The 17525-nt window shown below is 36.0% G+C and overlaps 1 protein-coding gene across 10 annotated transcripts in view; it reads left to right on the top strand.

The window, feature by feature from the left end:
- Positions 1 to 1537: 1537 nt before the first annotated feature.
- The window catches only part of USP (RXR type hormone receptor), a 54721-nt gene continuing 38733 nt past the window's right edge, over positions 1538 to 17525 (top strand). The window contains exons 1-2 of one of the 10 annotated variants that reach the window (XM_028183987.2): positions 7452 to 7586; positions 13694 to 14003. In XM_028183987.2, coding sequence (XP_028039788.1) covers positions 13820 to 14003 — 184 coding nt within the window. In that variant the 5' untranslated portion in view covers positions 7452 to 7586; positions 13694 to 13819. Of the gene's footprint in view, positions 1862 to 7451; positions 8077 to 13169; positions 14004 to 17525 lie in introns of those variants that run through there. The other 9 variants (XM_089727017.1, XM_089740500.1, XM_089727019.1 and 6 more) reach the window with 9 other exon arrangements.

The following is a 17525-nucleotide window of genomic DNA, read 5'->3' on the forward strand; positions in this document are numbered from 1 at the left end:
CCGCGCCCTCATTCCGCTTGCTCCCAAAAGTACGCTTGCGTACAGTGGAAAGTTATTATATTATTAAAGTCTATCGTTATTAATCGTTAAGTTATTTGTTATATTACTTGTGGACTTTGTTGCCATTGCTATTTGTTGAGTGTTTGTTGTTTTTTTATAAAACATACACTATGCCGCGACAAACCGGTGTAGTATTCAAAAGAAAGGGTAGAAAAATTGTGTACGACGTATATTGCTTCATTATAAAACAGGGGAAGAATGATATGGAAAAATTAAAACAGACTTCGGAAGTAACAAAACCATCAGTGAGGACTGTTAGGTGCATTATTAAGGAAGCTAAAGGCTCTGGCTTGCTCGCCGTGTTTCGGACTCCGGGTAAGAAAAGATCAGGGAAGAAGAAAGTTACCGGAATGGATAGTTTCGTTCAATCTGTAATAAAAAGATGTAATCATAATAACTACATCACAAGCAGCGAAACTTCGTACCGTAGAAAGGCTTCGAAAATTTTAAAGAAGATATAAATTTTAATGGCTCGGAATGAAGCTTACGACGTATTATGAAAGAGCTAAGCTTTAGATGGAAAAAAAGAACAGAAAATAATCGGAAGCTGGTAATTGAAAAAAGTAATATTCGATTACTACGAATCGAATATCTTCAAAAAAGAATTAATTATAGACAAAAAAGAAGACCGAATCGACCGAGTTGTAAACTACACCGATGAGCCCTATGTCGACTAATCACGATGATAGCGACTCGGGTGATGAAAACAGTGATGATGATGATGGTCAAGATTATGATAACGAAAAAAAATATACAAATACCAGCTTCGCTTCAACTGAACCAAGACCTGGCAACAGCTCTAGGGGAATATCTATTTTACCCCAAGATTAAATTATTACAATTATTAACCTACATTTTTTGTTGATGTTCTAATAAATATATAAAAAAATACATATGTTGATTTTAATAATTTAATTGCATTATGACGCAGAGTATATAATGTTTTTGCACGTGAGTGTACCATGCGCAAACTTACCCCCACTACGTCAACAAATGCTCAAGAAGTTTGTCGGCTATTATACTAATGCATGTGTGATTAATAAAACATAAAGCGTATAACTACCTACAGACGCAATTTGAAGTACCCGGCTTATTGGAATTGACTTGCAAGGTATTGACTAGACTTTAGTCAATAACGAAATGCTTTATACTTTAGAGCTTAATTCGTGGGTTGCATACCACTGACCCATCGATTGAGAGGTGCGACTGGAAGTCACCTCTAAGTTGCATCGTCAGTGTATTTTTAGCTTTAGTGATGACAAAAATTGACAATGATGACATTAGCTTCACATTGAAAAGTAAACAAAATTTGTCGTTCAAAAATATAGACTTCACTTCCATGGAAAACTTTCAGGGTGAGTTTTTGTTGATTATTTTATAGTGAAGACGTATTGACGGTTTTTTTATGAAAAAATAAATAACTTTAAAAATTTAAGCTGTGGGGCTACCATTGAAAGGTTTAGTTTTTGAACGCCATATTCCTGACGTGACGCGTTGTTTAATGTCACTCAAGTGATTTTTTTAATTAAATTTAGGTGAAATTAGTGTACGTTCCATAAATTAAACGTCTAATAACCTTTTAGATATCGTGATAATAAACCTAAGTAAAACAGTGTCACATGTAGAATGCAAAGAATATTCGTGTAGTAGGGAGGTGTATAATTTCATTTATAGGTATATTTAGTTCAACGACCTTGTTGCTGACAGGTTCATCGTTAGCAACTGAACTGTTCTATGAAAGTGGCTTTATAGTGAACGTTAGATAAATTATACCACACGATGGAGCCCTCAAGAGAATCAGGTAAGAAGAACAGCAACATGATATTATCTTATATTTAAGATATTACTAACTTGTTTGGTTAGGGTTATAAAAATGATAAAATTTAGCTATTACACCGCCTAGGCCTTATTTTAAAAGATAAACAAAGAGTTCTTAACATCGCACATTTTCAGAAACAGATTTTATTAATTAAAATGACCACAAATAATGATAAGATGTTTTAATTGACTACATTCAAAGTAGAGCAAATGCATTAAATAACATAGGTGCCCAAAATTTTGAATCCAAACAAATTCTATAACTAAAAAATATAACCAAGAGTATAATATAAACTAAGTTCTTATAATAGGAACACGACAACAAATATTTTTCTGAACCATTTCACTCTGGAAGAACCCAAATCTATACTTTGTTCCATTAAGTGTTTTTGATAGCTGATGTCATTATTTAATTTAATTGCAAGACTTAAGAACTTAAATGAATATTAATTGTAAAGCATGTGATAATAAACATAATTAAGTTACTAATCATTTAATATTTGTGTTTTATAATTAATTAATTTTAGAAAACTATACTCATTTAATTAGATTAAGAATGTGATGATTATTTACACTAATTTTTAATTGCTGATTACTGAAATTTATTGCAAAAAAAACATGAGCAAAGTTGAAAAGTAAAATAAAATCTATCATACATATTAAATATGTAGTATATTTGTTATAATAACAAGACAAAAAGTATTTTCAGTGATAAATATTAGACAAAAAATATAAAGTGCAGTAAGCACAACACATTAGGATTTTTTACACTTTCAACTTTAAAAAGAGAATTTTCTCTTACCTGCTTACCAACTCAATAATGTAAATAAATAATTTAGATAATCATTAATTTTAATAAATTATCTAGACTATATACTAAAGGAGTTTTGTTTCCTTCTAACATTAGCTAACTATTTTTTTTAATTTATCTTTATAACCAGCTGCTCCTTCAGTAGTGCTGTTTACTTTTAATTTATGTTTTTTTGCATAGATGGCGCTGTTATGCGCTTCCAATAAATCGCCATAGATGGCGTCACAAGGTTGCATTTGTAAATGTTAAATGCCTGATGTCTAGGGACAGTTTTTTTTCCTATCTAGCCGAGAGCCTTGATAGACTATTTCAGCGTAATCTTAACTAGTAAGTGAGCTCACGGGGCTCAAACCTGACAACGTTGCTAACACGAACCCTAGCAAGAACCATGCTTCGCAGAATCTACCACCGGATCGGAAACGCGACCCACTGAGAAGACCGGCGAGAAACTCAGTAGGCTGTGTCTGAGGGTTTATTTACTCGTCGAGCCCTTCTTCGCGAGCGACGGGTTCGACGAGAACGATGACCGGTGCTTGAGGTACCTAAAAGCACCGTTAGTGGATCGGGAGGATCCGAAATGACGTGTTTGGGGAGACGTCGACTGCTTTCCATTCCGTCTGCAGGATCGGGAATGTAGTTACCGGCGGCCACGATGAGAGGGTTCTTGTGTCGTGCCGCTTTATCGAAGTGGTAAGGACAGAATTTAAGAGGGTAGCGCAATTTAATCGGTGGTAGTAGTGTTTCTTAGTGTTTCCTCGAGCTAGCACTATTTCCCCATGACCTCTTTACGGCATCACGTTGGGTTTCGGCTAAACTGGAATCCGGGGAGCCGTGCATTCTCTTTACACTGATTTTTTTTTTTTACCATCAACGCACCCGTGTGCTTGTGCGAGTTTTTTAACTTCTCGATCGCGTAAAAGTTAACTCAAACGGGTATAGATTTGGAACAGCGTCCCTACGTTTGCCGCTATGAGATTGTGACTTAAAATAAAGTTGTGAGTTAAAATAAAAAAGATAAAATTTTTTTTTTTTTTTTTTTTTTTTTATTGCTTAGATGTGTGGACGAGCTCACAGCCCACCTGGTGTTAAGTGGTTACTGGAGCCCATAGACATCTACAACGTACATGCGCCACACACCTTGAGATATAGTTCTAAGGTCTCAGTATAGTCACAACGGCTGCCCCACCCTTCAAACCGAAACGCATTACTGCTTCACGGCAGAAATAGGCGGGGCGGTGGTACCTACCCGTACGGACTCACAAGAGGTCCTACCACCAGTAATTACGCAAATTATAATTTTGCGGGTTTGATTTTTACTGCACGATGTTATTCCTTCACCGTGGAAGTCAATCGTGAACATTTCTTGAGTACGTATTTCATTAGAAAAATTGGTACCCGCCAGCGAGATTCGAACACCGGTGCATCGCTCGATACGAATGCACCGGACGTCTTATCCTTTAGGCCACGACGACGACAATACGGACGGAAAGCATTTTTACTTAATTATTTTTCTATACAAATATTATAAAGAGGAAATATTTGTTTGTTTGTTTGTATTGAATAGGTTCCGAAACCACTGAACTTATTTGAAAAATTCTTTCACTGTTTGGAAGCTACACTATTCCCGTGTGACATAGACTATAATCTATTTTGAAAAAAAATAGGGATCTTTATTAAAACTTCAATAATATAACCCAAGGTGTAAAAAAATTACCTAAAATGTTCTTTACATCACGTGCCCTGCGAAAACTATTGATGATAGAATAAAATAATGTACCACGACTTTCTAGAACACATTATTAATTACAAAAGGCGTTGCGACAGCATATTATGTCTAACTATTGTAATTGTGCCGCAATAAGTGTTCTTTTATTTAAAAAAATAAAATAACGTCAAATATCGTTGAAATTTTTGTTAAAGACCCGAGCGGGGCCGGAGCGGGCCGCTATTATTGATAAAAAGCTACATTACCTTTAATATTACTTTTAAAGAAACGAGGTTCACTTTTGCACAAAAATACCATTTTGTATAATAATATATTGTCATCGAACACCAGCCTTATGCGATTACCTTTTTTGCCCTACCTAATCGTTGGTAACCTAAGCGGCTATGCTATGTGCGGTTGGGACGACTACCACGTCATTGCTTAGATGGGTGGACGAGCTCACAGCCCACCTGATGTTAAGTGGTTACTGGAGTCCATAGACATCTACTAAGGTCTCAGTATAGTTTGAACGGCTGCCCCACCCTTCAAACCGAAACGCATTACTGCTTCACGGCAGAAATAGGCAGGGTGGTGGTACCTACCCGCGCGGACTCACAAGTGGTCCTACCACCAGTAATGAAATCGATTTACATCATACTAACGTCGAAACTGGACTGCACCCCGCTGAAATAGCCTCTCAAGGCTCTCAAGGCTCAAGCATAGGTAGGAAAAAAAAGGACTGCACAATAATTGTTTTTGGAGCAGAAACTGTCTGGGTGGCTGTACCTTCCTGGGCGAATGAATTAATGTATGAGTATAGTTATCCTACACTTGCTTAAATAAACATAGATTTTGAACGACCTACTTCTTTGACTCTATGTCGTGGAAGGGAAGTGGTTGTCAAGTTAAAGCTTAGAAAATATATTTCTACAGCAATGAGGCTGTGCCGTTTTGTAAATATGTAAAGTGTATTATTAAAAAAAAAACATTATTTTTATAATTCCAAATTTAACGCCGGTGTATGCACGAGATTGTTCTAGTTTATTATCATCGCTTCCTCACGTTTGAAATTCTGTAAACATTCCGAAAATCAGCCCGAGTCAGTCTACCGAAAGCTTGCTAAAAAAAAAAGCCAAGAAGCGATCTAGTGATTCGTGACGTCAACGACGACATTGATTTGAATGCAGCGCTAAACTACTGCAGTGCTCATCACATGTGCTGCTATAAACTGTCATTTAATTGAATTAGTTATGACCTCTGTCGCGTGTTAACGTCTGCTTCAGTGTGTATGGTTATGATGTAAAGGTTGGCGAAATAAAACCGTATTTATTCTAAGATCTAAAATAAATATTAGAAAGTCAAATTATGGTGGTAGGACCTCTTGTGAGTCCGCGCGGGTAGGTACCGCCAACCTGCCTATTTCGCCGTGAAGCAGTAATGCGTTTCGGTTTGAAGGGCGGGGCAGCCGTTGTAACTATACTTGAGACCTTAGAACTTATATCTCAATGTGGGTGGCGCATTTACGTCGTAAATGTCTATGGGCTCCAGTAACCACTTAACACCAGGTGGGCTGTGAGCTCATCCACCCATCTAAGCAATAAATAAAAAAATGGTTCAAGCTATGTTGCGGCGAGTCGAAGTATTAGTGGTATTTTAATATGTTCTACCAAACTGCTACGCGGCAGAATGGAGGTGACAACATTAATCACAACACTAATAAATAAATCTCATTGCTCGTGATTGTAAATGCAGCTCTTGTAGTTTATCTATATAAAAATAGTAGAGATTCAATCTAAAATATGATAAGAGATATTTTCAAGAAATAAATAAATGTAAAACTGGAAACAAACTACGCACGGTCATCCGGCCCCAAAATTAGGATTCCGCGTGTTATGAGTACCAGGAGACTGACGTACATACTTATATATGTTTAAATATATACGTATATAGATAATGAACACCCAGACGAATAATATACAGACCTGTTCATCACACGAATGTTGGTCCGATGGTCGAACCCACGACCCTCGCTGCAACAGTCAGAGCCGTTAACTCACCACTGACTCAGTCAAAATATTGTCTTCTTCAAATAACCTTTAGTAAAATTAGGTGGAACAGAACAAATCAGCCTTCTATACTAGACACGCAGCGCGACATCCATTTCAGTAACTCAACTCCGGCACTCGGCTCAACAGCAGTCGTCCCGCAGCAAGTCAGCATTCACAGAGGTCCATCAAGGCGCCAGGTTCTATTACATGTCTTTTCTAAATCATGTAATTATGCCGCTGAAGCCACCTCCACTCGAACAATCACCTTGAATGTCATTCAAAATATAGCTCATATTCATATATCTTATACATTTGTGTACATGAAATGTCCAGTATATCTCAAGATTATAGTTTAAGTATTAGAGATCAATTAATTGCCACATGCTGTTAGACGAACCCTTTGATAATAGAATAAGAAGATTATGGCAAGGCTAGGACGTTACATCTACATGAGGCACGGTTTGAAGACCGTCGACAAAAATCATTTTGCAGGAGTTACAGTTTAGGTGTAGTTGAGTCACTCCAGAAATATGCAATATATGGAAAACGTTTTTAAATCAGAATACGATGTTGAAATGCAAAGCGCGCTTTGAAGAAGAGCCCAAAATGAAATTTAAGATATTTAATGGAAAGCAATTAAGAATCAAGAAACAAATTGGAATCGAATTAGTAAAGTGGGGTCCGTGATTGTCCTGTGCTTATCTACAGCAATGAAAAATGTTTTTAGTAAAGTATTGACTAAATACCTACTCTATTATCAATAGGGTAATCAGAATCGATTTAAAGGTGGAAGTGCCGAAGGAGCCTGTGTCTGGTGTGTGATAATACTCGATGGGTCACATTACATATACTGCATAGGCATAGCACGTGTGATACGATGGGACAGGCATCGCGGGCGGATGGCAGGGTGAGGGGTGCGCAGTCGTGTGCAGTGGACCACTCGACGTCGCACAAGGTCAAGGAGAATGATTAACAACGAAAATACAGCAAAACAAACGGTGGCGTCGAGGGGTACGAGCGGGGAGGCGGCGCGGCAGTCACAGCAGCGACGCCACCCGTATCGGCCGTGAGTCTGGCGCCGCTCGCGACTAACTCTAAAATCGATGCACGATTCGCAACCGGCATTCAACATCAAGCAGCTATCGTAATTCCACTAATAATCATTAGAAAGTGACGTCACAATAAGTCTTGTAAACAAAAAAAAAAGTAGTCTTAATACCGTTCCGATTTTGCTAGGGTTGTCAGTCAGATTCCGTCAGTCAAAATAAATGTGAAATTTTAAGTATCACGTGGATAATTTCAAATGAAACGTATACTGGAGGATGTTTTTATATGCACATGATATACTTGATTACAAACACTTAACAGTAATAGAGCCATAGCTATTTTACAAAGTGACTTAAATAAAGTGGAAAGTTTCTTTCATAATCTAGTTAATCTGGTCATAGGTATTGTCTATTTGCCATATTTGTAAATTCGCAGTGCTGTGATTTAACCCAAACTTAGAATAACCAATAAAAATCTTAAGAAAAGCCAATTTCATTAAAAATTCACATTCATAAAGATAAATTGATATCTCCATTCCGATAAAATTTGATAACTTCCAAAAATAAAGCAAAGTAAGGTTGAATTGTGTAAGTAGAATCATAATTACGGACTTCTAGCTCGACATGACTGATATATACATATATATGCAACGTACTAAAGTTGTAATGCCCTTATGTCTTATCTGACACGAGCTATGAAGAACACAGCAAGGTTGCAAGTGTATTGACTCTAGTGTTTTGAATAAGCTTATCACTGCGTTCTATTGCTCTAGTCTCTTAGTTCCATTCATGTGTTCTCTGTTTCATTCGGTTGTTATTTTCCAATTTCATCATTTTGACGTCAATGTGATGTAACCGAGCTTCAAAAGCGTGCCAAAGGAGAACCACGGCGAGATGAGAAGATTTGAGACCCATGACTCCGCTATAGTTGCGACGCAATTGTTATACTCGTTCGATTTTGCGTGGTTCCCATAATTCGATCGCAATGTCCATTATTCAAATTGGTATTCCTCTTGTTGTAAACGTAGACATCTTGGTATAACTTATGACGTTTAGCACCTTTGTTCGACAATAATTGGTGATGTCTTTACAAATTTCTGTAGAGAAACTTAAAAAAATATTATGACTTAAAATCGATGCAATTGGCAAAAAAAAAATACACTAACCCGATAGCATTGAAATAGGGTAGGAGGTAATTTTAGGTTTGGATTTGAAAATTAGTTCCTAAAAGGAAATATTCTCAAATGCTTCAAGATTTCACAATTCAAAGAAGGCGTTCTAAATAATTATTCAGGGATCGTTGTTTATTATTTTATCATGCATTTGCTTAAGATGACTGTTTCATTGTCAAGGTCTTCAACTCTATTGGAATTCAACGCCGCCCTCAAGCTAACTTGTCAAACAGCGAATCTTAATAATATACTTTTTGATAACGCGTTAATGTACATGTTTTATTAATACCTTGTTTTTCTTCATTTTTTCTTCAATCCAAATTTCGTTCTTTATTCAAAGATCTCTAATGAAAATATGTTCATCAAGTACTTACTAAGGTCACGTTCTTTGTTACGCAATTGGGAATGTTGTAATATTGAATTTAAACACTTCTTATTACATTATGATTTTTCGATTCATAGATTCATTAAGGTGAAATGAATTATTTTCAAAAGTCATTTCAACGAATCGTTTGCTTTTGTGGTTTAAATTTCAAAAGAAGCCATTATTATTACAGCAGATGGAGACGTTTGATCGCGATCACAATGCCGCTCGTAAAAGCCGGCAAATATGATTTTTAAGTTATTAATCTTCGTTGATTCAAGCCAGACTATAAAAATGTCGGGAATTGGCATTCGTTTTGGCTAAATAGCGTATTTTGCGTGTACCTAATCGCAAGTCTGAGTGACGGACGTCACGCCGCGGGAAATGCTGCCTGGTCGCTAGCGTGGTCACGGCCAAGGTCTTTTGACGCCAGTTTCAGTTTGAGGCCATTACATAACACTCGGGTAAATGAAACAATTATATTTGGTCACATGTCATTGTGATGAAATAACAGTTCAACTAATGTTTACATTATACATGAAAATCATATCTTTTTGTAGCGCAATTTTCATACAATGTGATGACATAAATTTATATTTTTAGACTTAAATTTATAAGTGTGAAAGTTTGTATGTTTATTGGTCGATCACGCAAAAATAGCTGTTTGGTTTTGGATTCAATTTTGCTCGAAGATTGTTATTAACCTGGATTAACACATAGGACACTTTTTATCCTTTTAGGCAAATTACACAATCCGAACAAAATCCGATACATCTGCTTTAATAAATACGAAAATGTCTTCGCTGATATGTGATTTTATGTACCAATAGATCCACTAATAAATTAGAATTTACGGACCAGAGAGTGCAACAAGTTCTTCTATACGAGGAAAATTCAACGTATTTAATATTTTCTGAATTACAAATTGAATGCGGGTAAAATCGCAGGGTACTTTTTGTAGATACTAAGTAACTATTGAACAGAGTAATGTAATAGATAATGGATTTTTATTCAAATCAACAGAGCTTAGAAACGAACATAGTGAATTGGTCGATATACTTGGTGAAGTCTGACCTCATTGTAGTTTAACATCTTCAATAATCTAAACCTAAAACAATCCTAAAGTATTTAGCCTTATCAGTCGTAAATTGTGAAGGGACACACAGTTATTGTTTCTGTTCGAGTTCCGGTTATTGTCCCCTCAACGCGCGACAAATACTTGTCCAGAACCGAGTGGCCCGAGCAAGCATTGCTGTGAGATCTCGTACACAAACAAAAAACACCTGTAGTCGTCAGCGAATCGCCAAGGTCGCAGGCCCCCGCGGCTCGCTTCTCTGCGTTCCGCTTACCCATATCTCGCGGCGAATGCACGCGTCGCATCGCCCCCGCGCCTTGACTCACCGTATTCACAACTCGCCCCTCCCCCCACCTCCTCTTAGCTCTTCAGGTCAAGTCTAGGACGGCCATTAATCTCTCAATATTTTTAAAATGCAGCGGCACGTCTTCACTGATGTACAAAGTAAATATCGTTACGTTAAACAACCTCTATATCCTTTGTTTTGGGCTTGAATTCAAAACAGTGAATTCCTTTCCAAATTAAGATCAAACTAAAGAATGAAAACGAAAGTATATAATAATATAATCATTATGTTCGTCGAGTCAAATGAGTTGCGCTTGCGTCGCTTTTGTCAATGTTAATTATTGTTGCTCGCCGGCAAAAAATGTTAAGTCAAGGTCGACAGATCGATAGCGGCGTCACAGTGGGGAAGAAGCCGGCTTCCATATTATCTATCTCGACTCCACGTATGCACGTATGCACGTCATGCAACAGCAAAAACTAAATGAGCACGAAAGTGGAAACATTCTTTAATAAAGCCATTAACTGATGCACGGTCCTTGAGCTCTGTTGATGACACTTTCAATGGCAACATTTATTATAGTCTAACTATGCTATTTCTATTCTTTATCATAATGATATCGCAATCATTATTATGATAGATTAGAATCAAGAGACATTAAATATCTCGATAGTAAATAGTTTTATGAGGAATTAAAAACTTTCTAACAAGATTATTAATTAGTAATTTTTTCTTCCTACCAAGTTAATTCATAAACCAATTTAACGTTATAAACCAATTTATTGTTAACATTATTTTTTGTTATACATGTTGTTGAGAGGAGATTTAAAGCGTTATTTTTATAATACAAAACATTTATAACATAGCATTTGCTTTGCTATAACTAACACGCAATTGTTTGTTGGAGAAGTCAAAAAAAAGCTTTATTTTGTAAAGTATTAAAATCTATGGTGTTCTACACTGAGTATACCTCTACAACACGACATAAAAAAACTTAACACATTTATTTTATTTTTTGGCCTGTGTCTCTTACTAAAACTACTACTAAAACCTTATTAAATATTAACGAATTTAAAAAATAAACAGACCCCGCTCGGTGTTCCTAATTATAATATTAAATTACACCCAGAACATAAGTTTGAACTACCTACATACCTACACGAAGTTCTGATTTTTTTGTTTTTATTGTTCGAAATTACTTGCAGGCTTTTTTTTTCTGAGATTGATTAATTCCGTAACAGTCCTAAACAGATCTTTGGCCAGTGCTCAATAATGAATACTGTTTTGTATAGTTACTCGTATATATATAATTGATTATTATTAATTACAGTTTTAAAGTATTTGACAAATATTCTTTATTGTAATGTATATTTTTATCATTTTTATTATTTTTAGTGTTATTTTGGAAAGGCCAATAACAGAATTTCTTGCATTCTCTTCTCAGTAGTGAAACTGCATTCGGTATCAGAAGTAAAGTTATGTCTGTATGAAGTCCCTGTGAAACGTATCCTTGCATCATAAACATTTAGATTTTTGACTTGTATCAGCTGTATCTTAAGAAGAAGAATTTTGTTACTAGCTTAGAGACAAGCTCAACACAAGGCTCTAATACAGTAACTGGTTGAAATAACTATTGACCTTTATTTACGTTACTTAAAGATCGCGTTGTACTGTTTATAAATAAGTTGCTTCTGATTGTTTGATTGATCCATCAAACGCCTATACATAATGTAGTTAAGTAATATAATACTTGTGTATCTCATTTTCCTCCTACGCGTTGTATATATTCGTTCTCGCACGAAAAGAATTCTTTTCCCTTCGGAGGCTATCAATTACGTAGTCTGAGGGTCGTCTTGGATACCGTTTGATTGACGGGCTCAGTTAATTTAGTCCCGCGATATACTTATGTGTTACCGGCGCCGCGACGCCCGAAACCTAATAAAAAGGGTATGGATGAATTTGCGACTGAATGATTGCCTGTGGATCGGGCGTGAATAATAATAATAACCCACCGCCTACGAAGTATAAAATATGTATAGACCTTTGAATATTTTCGGAATCAACGTCCCAAGATTAGATTTTATATAAGTAAAATGGTATAGTGACAGAAGAATAACTTAAAGCGTCATTTACCGGTAATAACACAGCGTCTCACTATTATTACCCTCGAGGTTTGGAATAGGATTACGTAGCTAAATTGACTTGTTATCTATCGGTACTGAAGTAACAAAAAGAAAATCAGTAAAATAATAATATAAATAAATAGGGAACTGTAAGCTAACTGTAAATGTTCGGCGACACGTGCAGCGGACGTCCCTAATATACGCAGTAAGACCAAGGCCGCACACATGTCGCAAAACAAACAAACATTTTGCCCTGTTTTCAAATAACGTCTCCTTTGATAGCCTAAAAGGCAAGCTTGTACCAATGACGTGACAAAGACAAGCCCTTTTTTCATTTCTTGATGATTTCTTTTCAGCTAGCTGTTTTCGCTTCGTGATTTTATTCAGAATTTAGTCTTTATGAAGAAGCTGTTAATCATTCCACGGCCGTAACTTAATTTGTTGAGACTTAGATTTCAATTACCTTAGATGCTACCAGTACTTTAAATTTTATTTCACTTTACACCTATGAATACATTAACTTCAATGACCTTGTATAGTCATTAATCGGCATTAGATTGTATTTAAATCACAATGAATTTTGCTAAATGACACGGCGAATTTTTATATGGCAGAGGCTATTGCGGGGAGTTCGGTCTATGAGTGACGTAAAACTTAATTACAGAAACGAGCAGCCACGATCACGAAGGCCGGCAGCAACTACAATTATTCAGATGTTTTCATACGACTATAAAATATTTAATTCATCTAGTCCAATCCGTGGTCATTTGCAGCTATAAAAGCAAAAAGCGTTATTATAGCAACTCGTTTTTACAAGATTTATTCACGTATGATTGTGCGGCAATGTGCGGACCTTGAGCGCGCTGGTTGAGACCTTCACGCCGGTAACCGCGCGGAAGTTGTCGAGTACATTTTTTTTTTGTCAAATTCGAACTTGCTGCGCATTACTCACTCGCTAAGCATCGACGTCGAAGCTTGTGGCTTATCGTCGATGCGTAACATAGCGATATCGGTGCACGGGGTGCAATAACAGACGCTATCGCAATGTCACAACGATGTCTGCTTTGTCCCCGACGGGCTTGACGCTCAAGTCTGCGGTCCGGATCACCGTCACCGCGCGCTCGGTCGCTTTCGCACGTATTATTTTACCGGACTAGCCAATTTTAACCATAATATTCATCACAACAGGCGTAAATTGATCGTGACCATCGCGTTTCATGATCGTATTGTGAACGTGTAAATTTTGACAGTTTACGGAGGCCGTTACTGAAGTGCAGTGAGTTTATAGTGATGTGAGGATGTTTGTGTGTGGCCATGTCGAGCGTGGCGAAGAAAGATAAACCGACAATGTCGGTAACTGCGTTGATCAATAGGGCGTGGCCAATGACGCCTAGCCCACAGCAGCAGCAGCAGATGGTGCCGTCTACACAGCATTCGAATTTCCTGCAGCCAATGGCTACACCTTCAACCACACCCAATGTTGAACTCGATATACAATGTAAATATGACTTTATATTTTTTTTCAAATTTAATTGACATACATAAGCAATAAGGATCGCGGTAAAAACTTGTAAGTGTAAAAAATCAGTCTCAAATAAGTTAAAGATATAAAGCTATACATCTACAATTTAAGCAATCATTATTAACACGACATGCACTTTACCTCTCTGAAAGTTGTTCAATTCATAAACAATTTATTATTCGCATTCTTTCACAATATCTGCCCGTATGAAGCTAGTGGATATAACTGAAATGAATTAATTGTGTGCGTGAAGAAACATTGTTGTAGTATAAAAAAAATCTGGAAAACGTCTGAAGATTTTAAATTGAGAATATGTGTCAAGTTGATTAAGCTGATGACAGTAAATTGCTGCACGATGCATCGCGTTCGAACTCTGCTATATTTTTACCTACTATAAAACAACACATCTGATTGTTGATAAACTTTTAAACAATAGACGCAGTTCGAAATTCAAATGTGATCGTGTGTTGTTAAATAGGAGGAGAAATTAAATTTAAATCACGCAGGTGGTAATGGAAGACCGATGGATTCTAGGTAGATAAATTGTAAAAAAAAATCATGATTAAGTTTTTCAAACTTTGTTACATACAAACAAAAAACTATATATAAATAATCGTCCTTACACTCCTTATTAGACGAATCCTTATATTTTTAATTACTGTAAAACAACACATCTGATTGTTGATAAACTTTTAAACAATAGACGCAGTTCGAAATTCAAATGGTATCGTGTGCAGTTAAATAGGAGGAGAAATTAAATTTAAATCACGCAGGTGGTAATGGAAGACCGATGGATTTTAGGTAGATAAATTGTAAAAAAAAAATCATGATTAAGTTTTTCAAACTTTGTTACTTACAAACGAAAAACTATATATAAATAAATAAATAAATAAATAAATATATACTAACAAACACGCCACGTTAACTGGTCCCGTGATAAGTTCGTAAAGAACTTGTGTTACAGGTACCAGGTAACGGAAATAAATGTAAGATTTTTTATTATACACATACATATATTTAATATACATCCATAACCCTGGAAAATACATTTATATTTACCATACAAATATCTTCCCTTGGCGGGATTCGAACCCGCGACCCCCTTGTGTAGTGACCATGTCACTTACCACTACACCAGAAGGCCGTTATAAATAATCGTCCTTACACTCCTTATTAGACGAAGATACCGTGTGCCATTTATGTAATGAGTCACGGATTTGCTGTTTTGTCTGCACGAGTTATTTATTACTGTACAAATGTACTTTTAAATGTCATACATTACGTACGACGATGCGTATAAAAGATTAGCTTTTATGTTTAATGTTTAACGTTAATAACAGATATTAAAGTTAGATGGCGCGTAACATTTCACCTAGCGAGTGTAAGTCGTAATCGTTATTGACGAAAATAGCTTACGGAATAAAGACTTCAAAATTGTGCTATACATTTACTGGTGGTAGGACGTCTTGTCAGTCCGCACGGGTAGATACCACGACCCTGCCTATTTCTGCCGTGAAACAGTAATGCTTTTCGGATTGGAGGGTTGCGCAGCTGATCTACTATAAAGACTGAGTGGTTAGGTTATAAGGAATTTACTTGTAGATGTCTATGGGCACCGGTAATCGCTTAAAACCAGGTGGTCCATGAGCTCATCCACCCATCTAAGCAATAAGAAAAAATATATCAAATTTTAGATTTTAAAAGCCGTCGGGGATTTTGATTAAGTCTAAAGAAACATGTTACAAGAATATAAAAAAAAAACGAAATACGTAATCTATCTTGAAAGATATTACGTAAATGTTACAAAAAAAAAAACATATAAAATATATATGAATTAAAATAAGGATTGCGCTATTGATTTGACAAAAAAAATTTAAGAATCAATTATAAATAAAACAAAGGTTCGTAAGAAGACGACGTCCATAGCTGAAAAATATTTTTGCTGCAGATTTTTGAGCAATGGACATCCACTTTGATGTGTTTTCTGAAATCAAAGACATCAAAGTACATTAAATTTTAATTGATTATTCTGCCGCCAAACTTATTCGTCAAACTCCAAAGATTTCACATTATTTCGGCGACTGTCTCTGGGTCTGGTATAGTCCATGACCTTGGTAGAGCTTCCAGTGTAAGTTACACATAAATATAATGGTATTCATTTCCAACGCCTTTCGTTAGGCTCACAGAATTATTATTTACGAGGAATTCACTGAACGTCATGTCGCAAACTAGACAAGATTCACTAGTTGGTAATATAGGTTGGCTTAAAAATAAGCGCGAGTTAGTTTTAAGAAAATTGTATTTTGCCTAAATAAAATATTACTTCTTCAACAGGATTTTAAATGTAAGGCAGAAGTCGCGTTAACCCTTTTCATTTTGAATTATGATAAAAAATTTACAGCAGAGATAAATCAGACAAAATTCGACAAAATATCAGCAAACAGCTTGTTATTTAAAACGAATCGACGACTGCTTCGTCATCTAGAATTCGGTGATGCAAAAAAAACTAAATAAATTTACATTAAATTACAACATTGATTTTACTTTATAGTTTTTTTTTTAATTAGCTGATTTGTTTGCTTCATTCTACGTTATTATTATTATACGAAGGCAAAACTTTATACTCACAACATAATACAGGCCGTGAAGCAGTAATGCGTTTCGGTTTGAAGGGTGGGGCAGCCGTTGTAACTATACTTGAGACCTTAGAACTTATATCTCAAGGTGGGTGGCGCATTTACGTCGTAAATGTCTATGTGCTCCAGTAACCACTTAACACCAAGTGGACTGTGAGCTCGTCCACTCATCTAGCAATAAAAAAAAAAAGACGTTTCAAAACAAATTGATTGGATCGGTCTGTTTGGGCTTTCCAAGTGATTCTTGTACTAAACGCCGCATGAAATATCGAACCCAATAATACTTCTTTAAGCACGCAGGAAAAATACTCATTGGAATTGCGTCGCCATGAAAAATGGATCAATCTTCGCAGTGAGCGCGCAAACTTGTCTTTAATGGGTTGAATAGAAATAAATTTATACGTAGTATTCGTGGTATTTAGTCGAGATAAAATCAACGCAACCGTAATTAACATAAAGTTGATTTTATTTATGTTTACTTGTTGCCAAATGGCCGAACGTCAGAAACAGTCACAACACGAAACTGAAAACGTAATTATCTCGTACTAAACAGAATCTTCACGTAAAACAATAGTATAATACAAATTATGTTTAATTCGGAATAAATTAATTTCCAGAACGCGGTGCTGTAGTATTTACGTGTTTAATTTTGTAAAGTTCGCATTTAACGTTTATAGGTCTTCTTGTATATTCCAAACTTGTAGTTTTGCGGGGACCCAACAAAATAGTTTGTCCTTACGCCGAAATGAAGAAAACACGATTTAGCTGTTATGTTAATATTCTAAATTTAGTTTTATATAGGTATGTAGTCTTTCAATTATTATTTCTTTTTTTCAAATCTTGGCTGGCACTAAAAATGGCC

Source organism: Bombyx mandarina, chromosome 04 (genome assembly GCF_030267445.1).
Source record: "Bombyx mandarina strain Sakado chromosome 04, ASM3026744v2".
NCBI classification, from domain to species: Eukaryota; Metazoa; Arthropoda; class Insecta; order Lepidoptera; family Bombycidae; genus Bombyx; species Bombyx mandarina.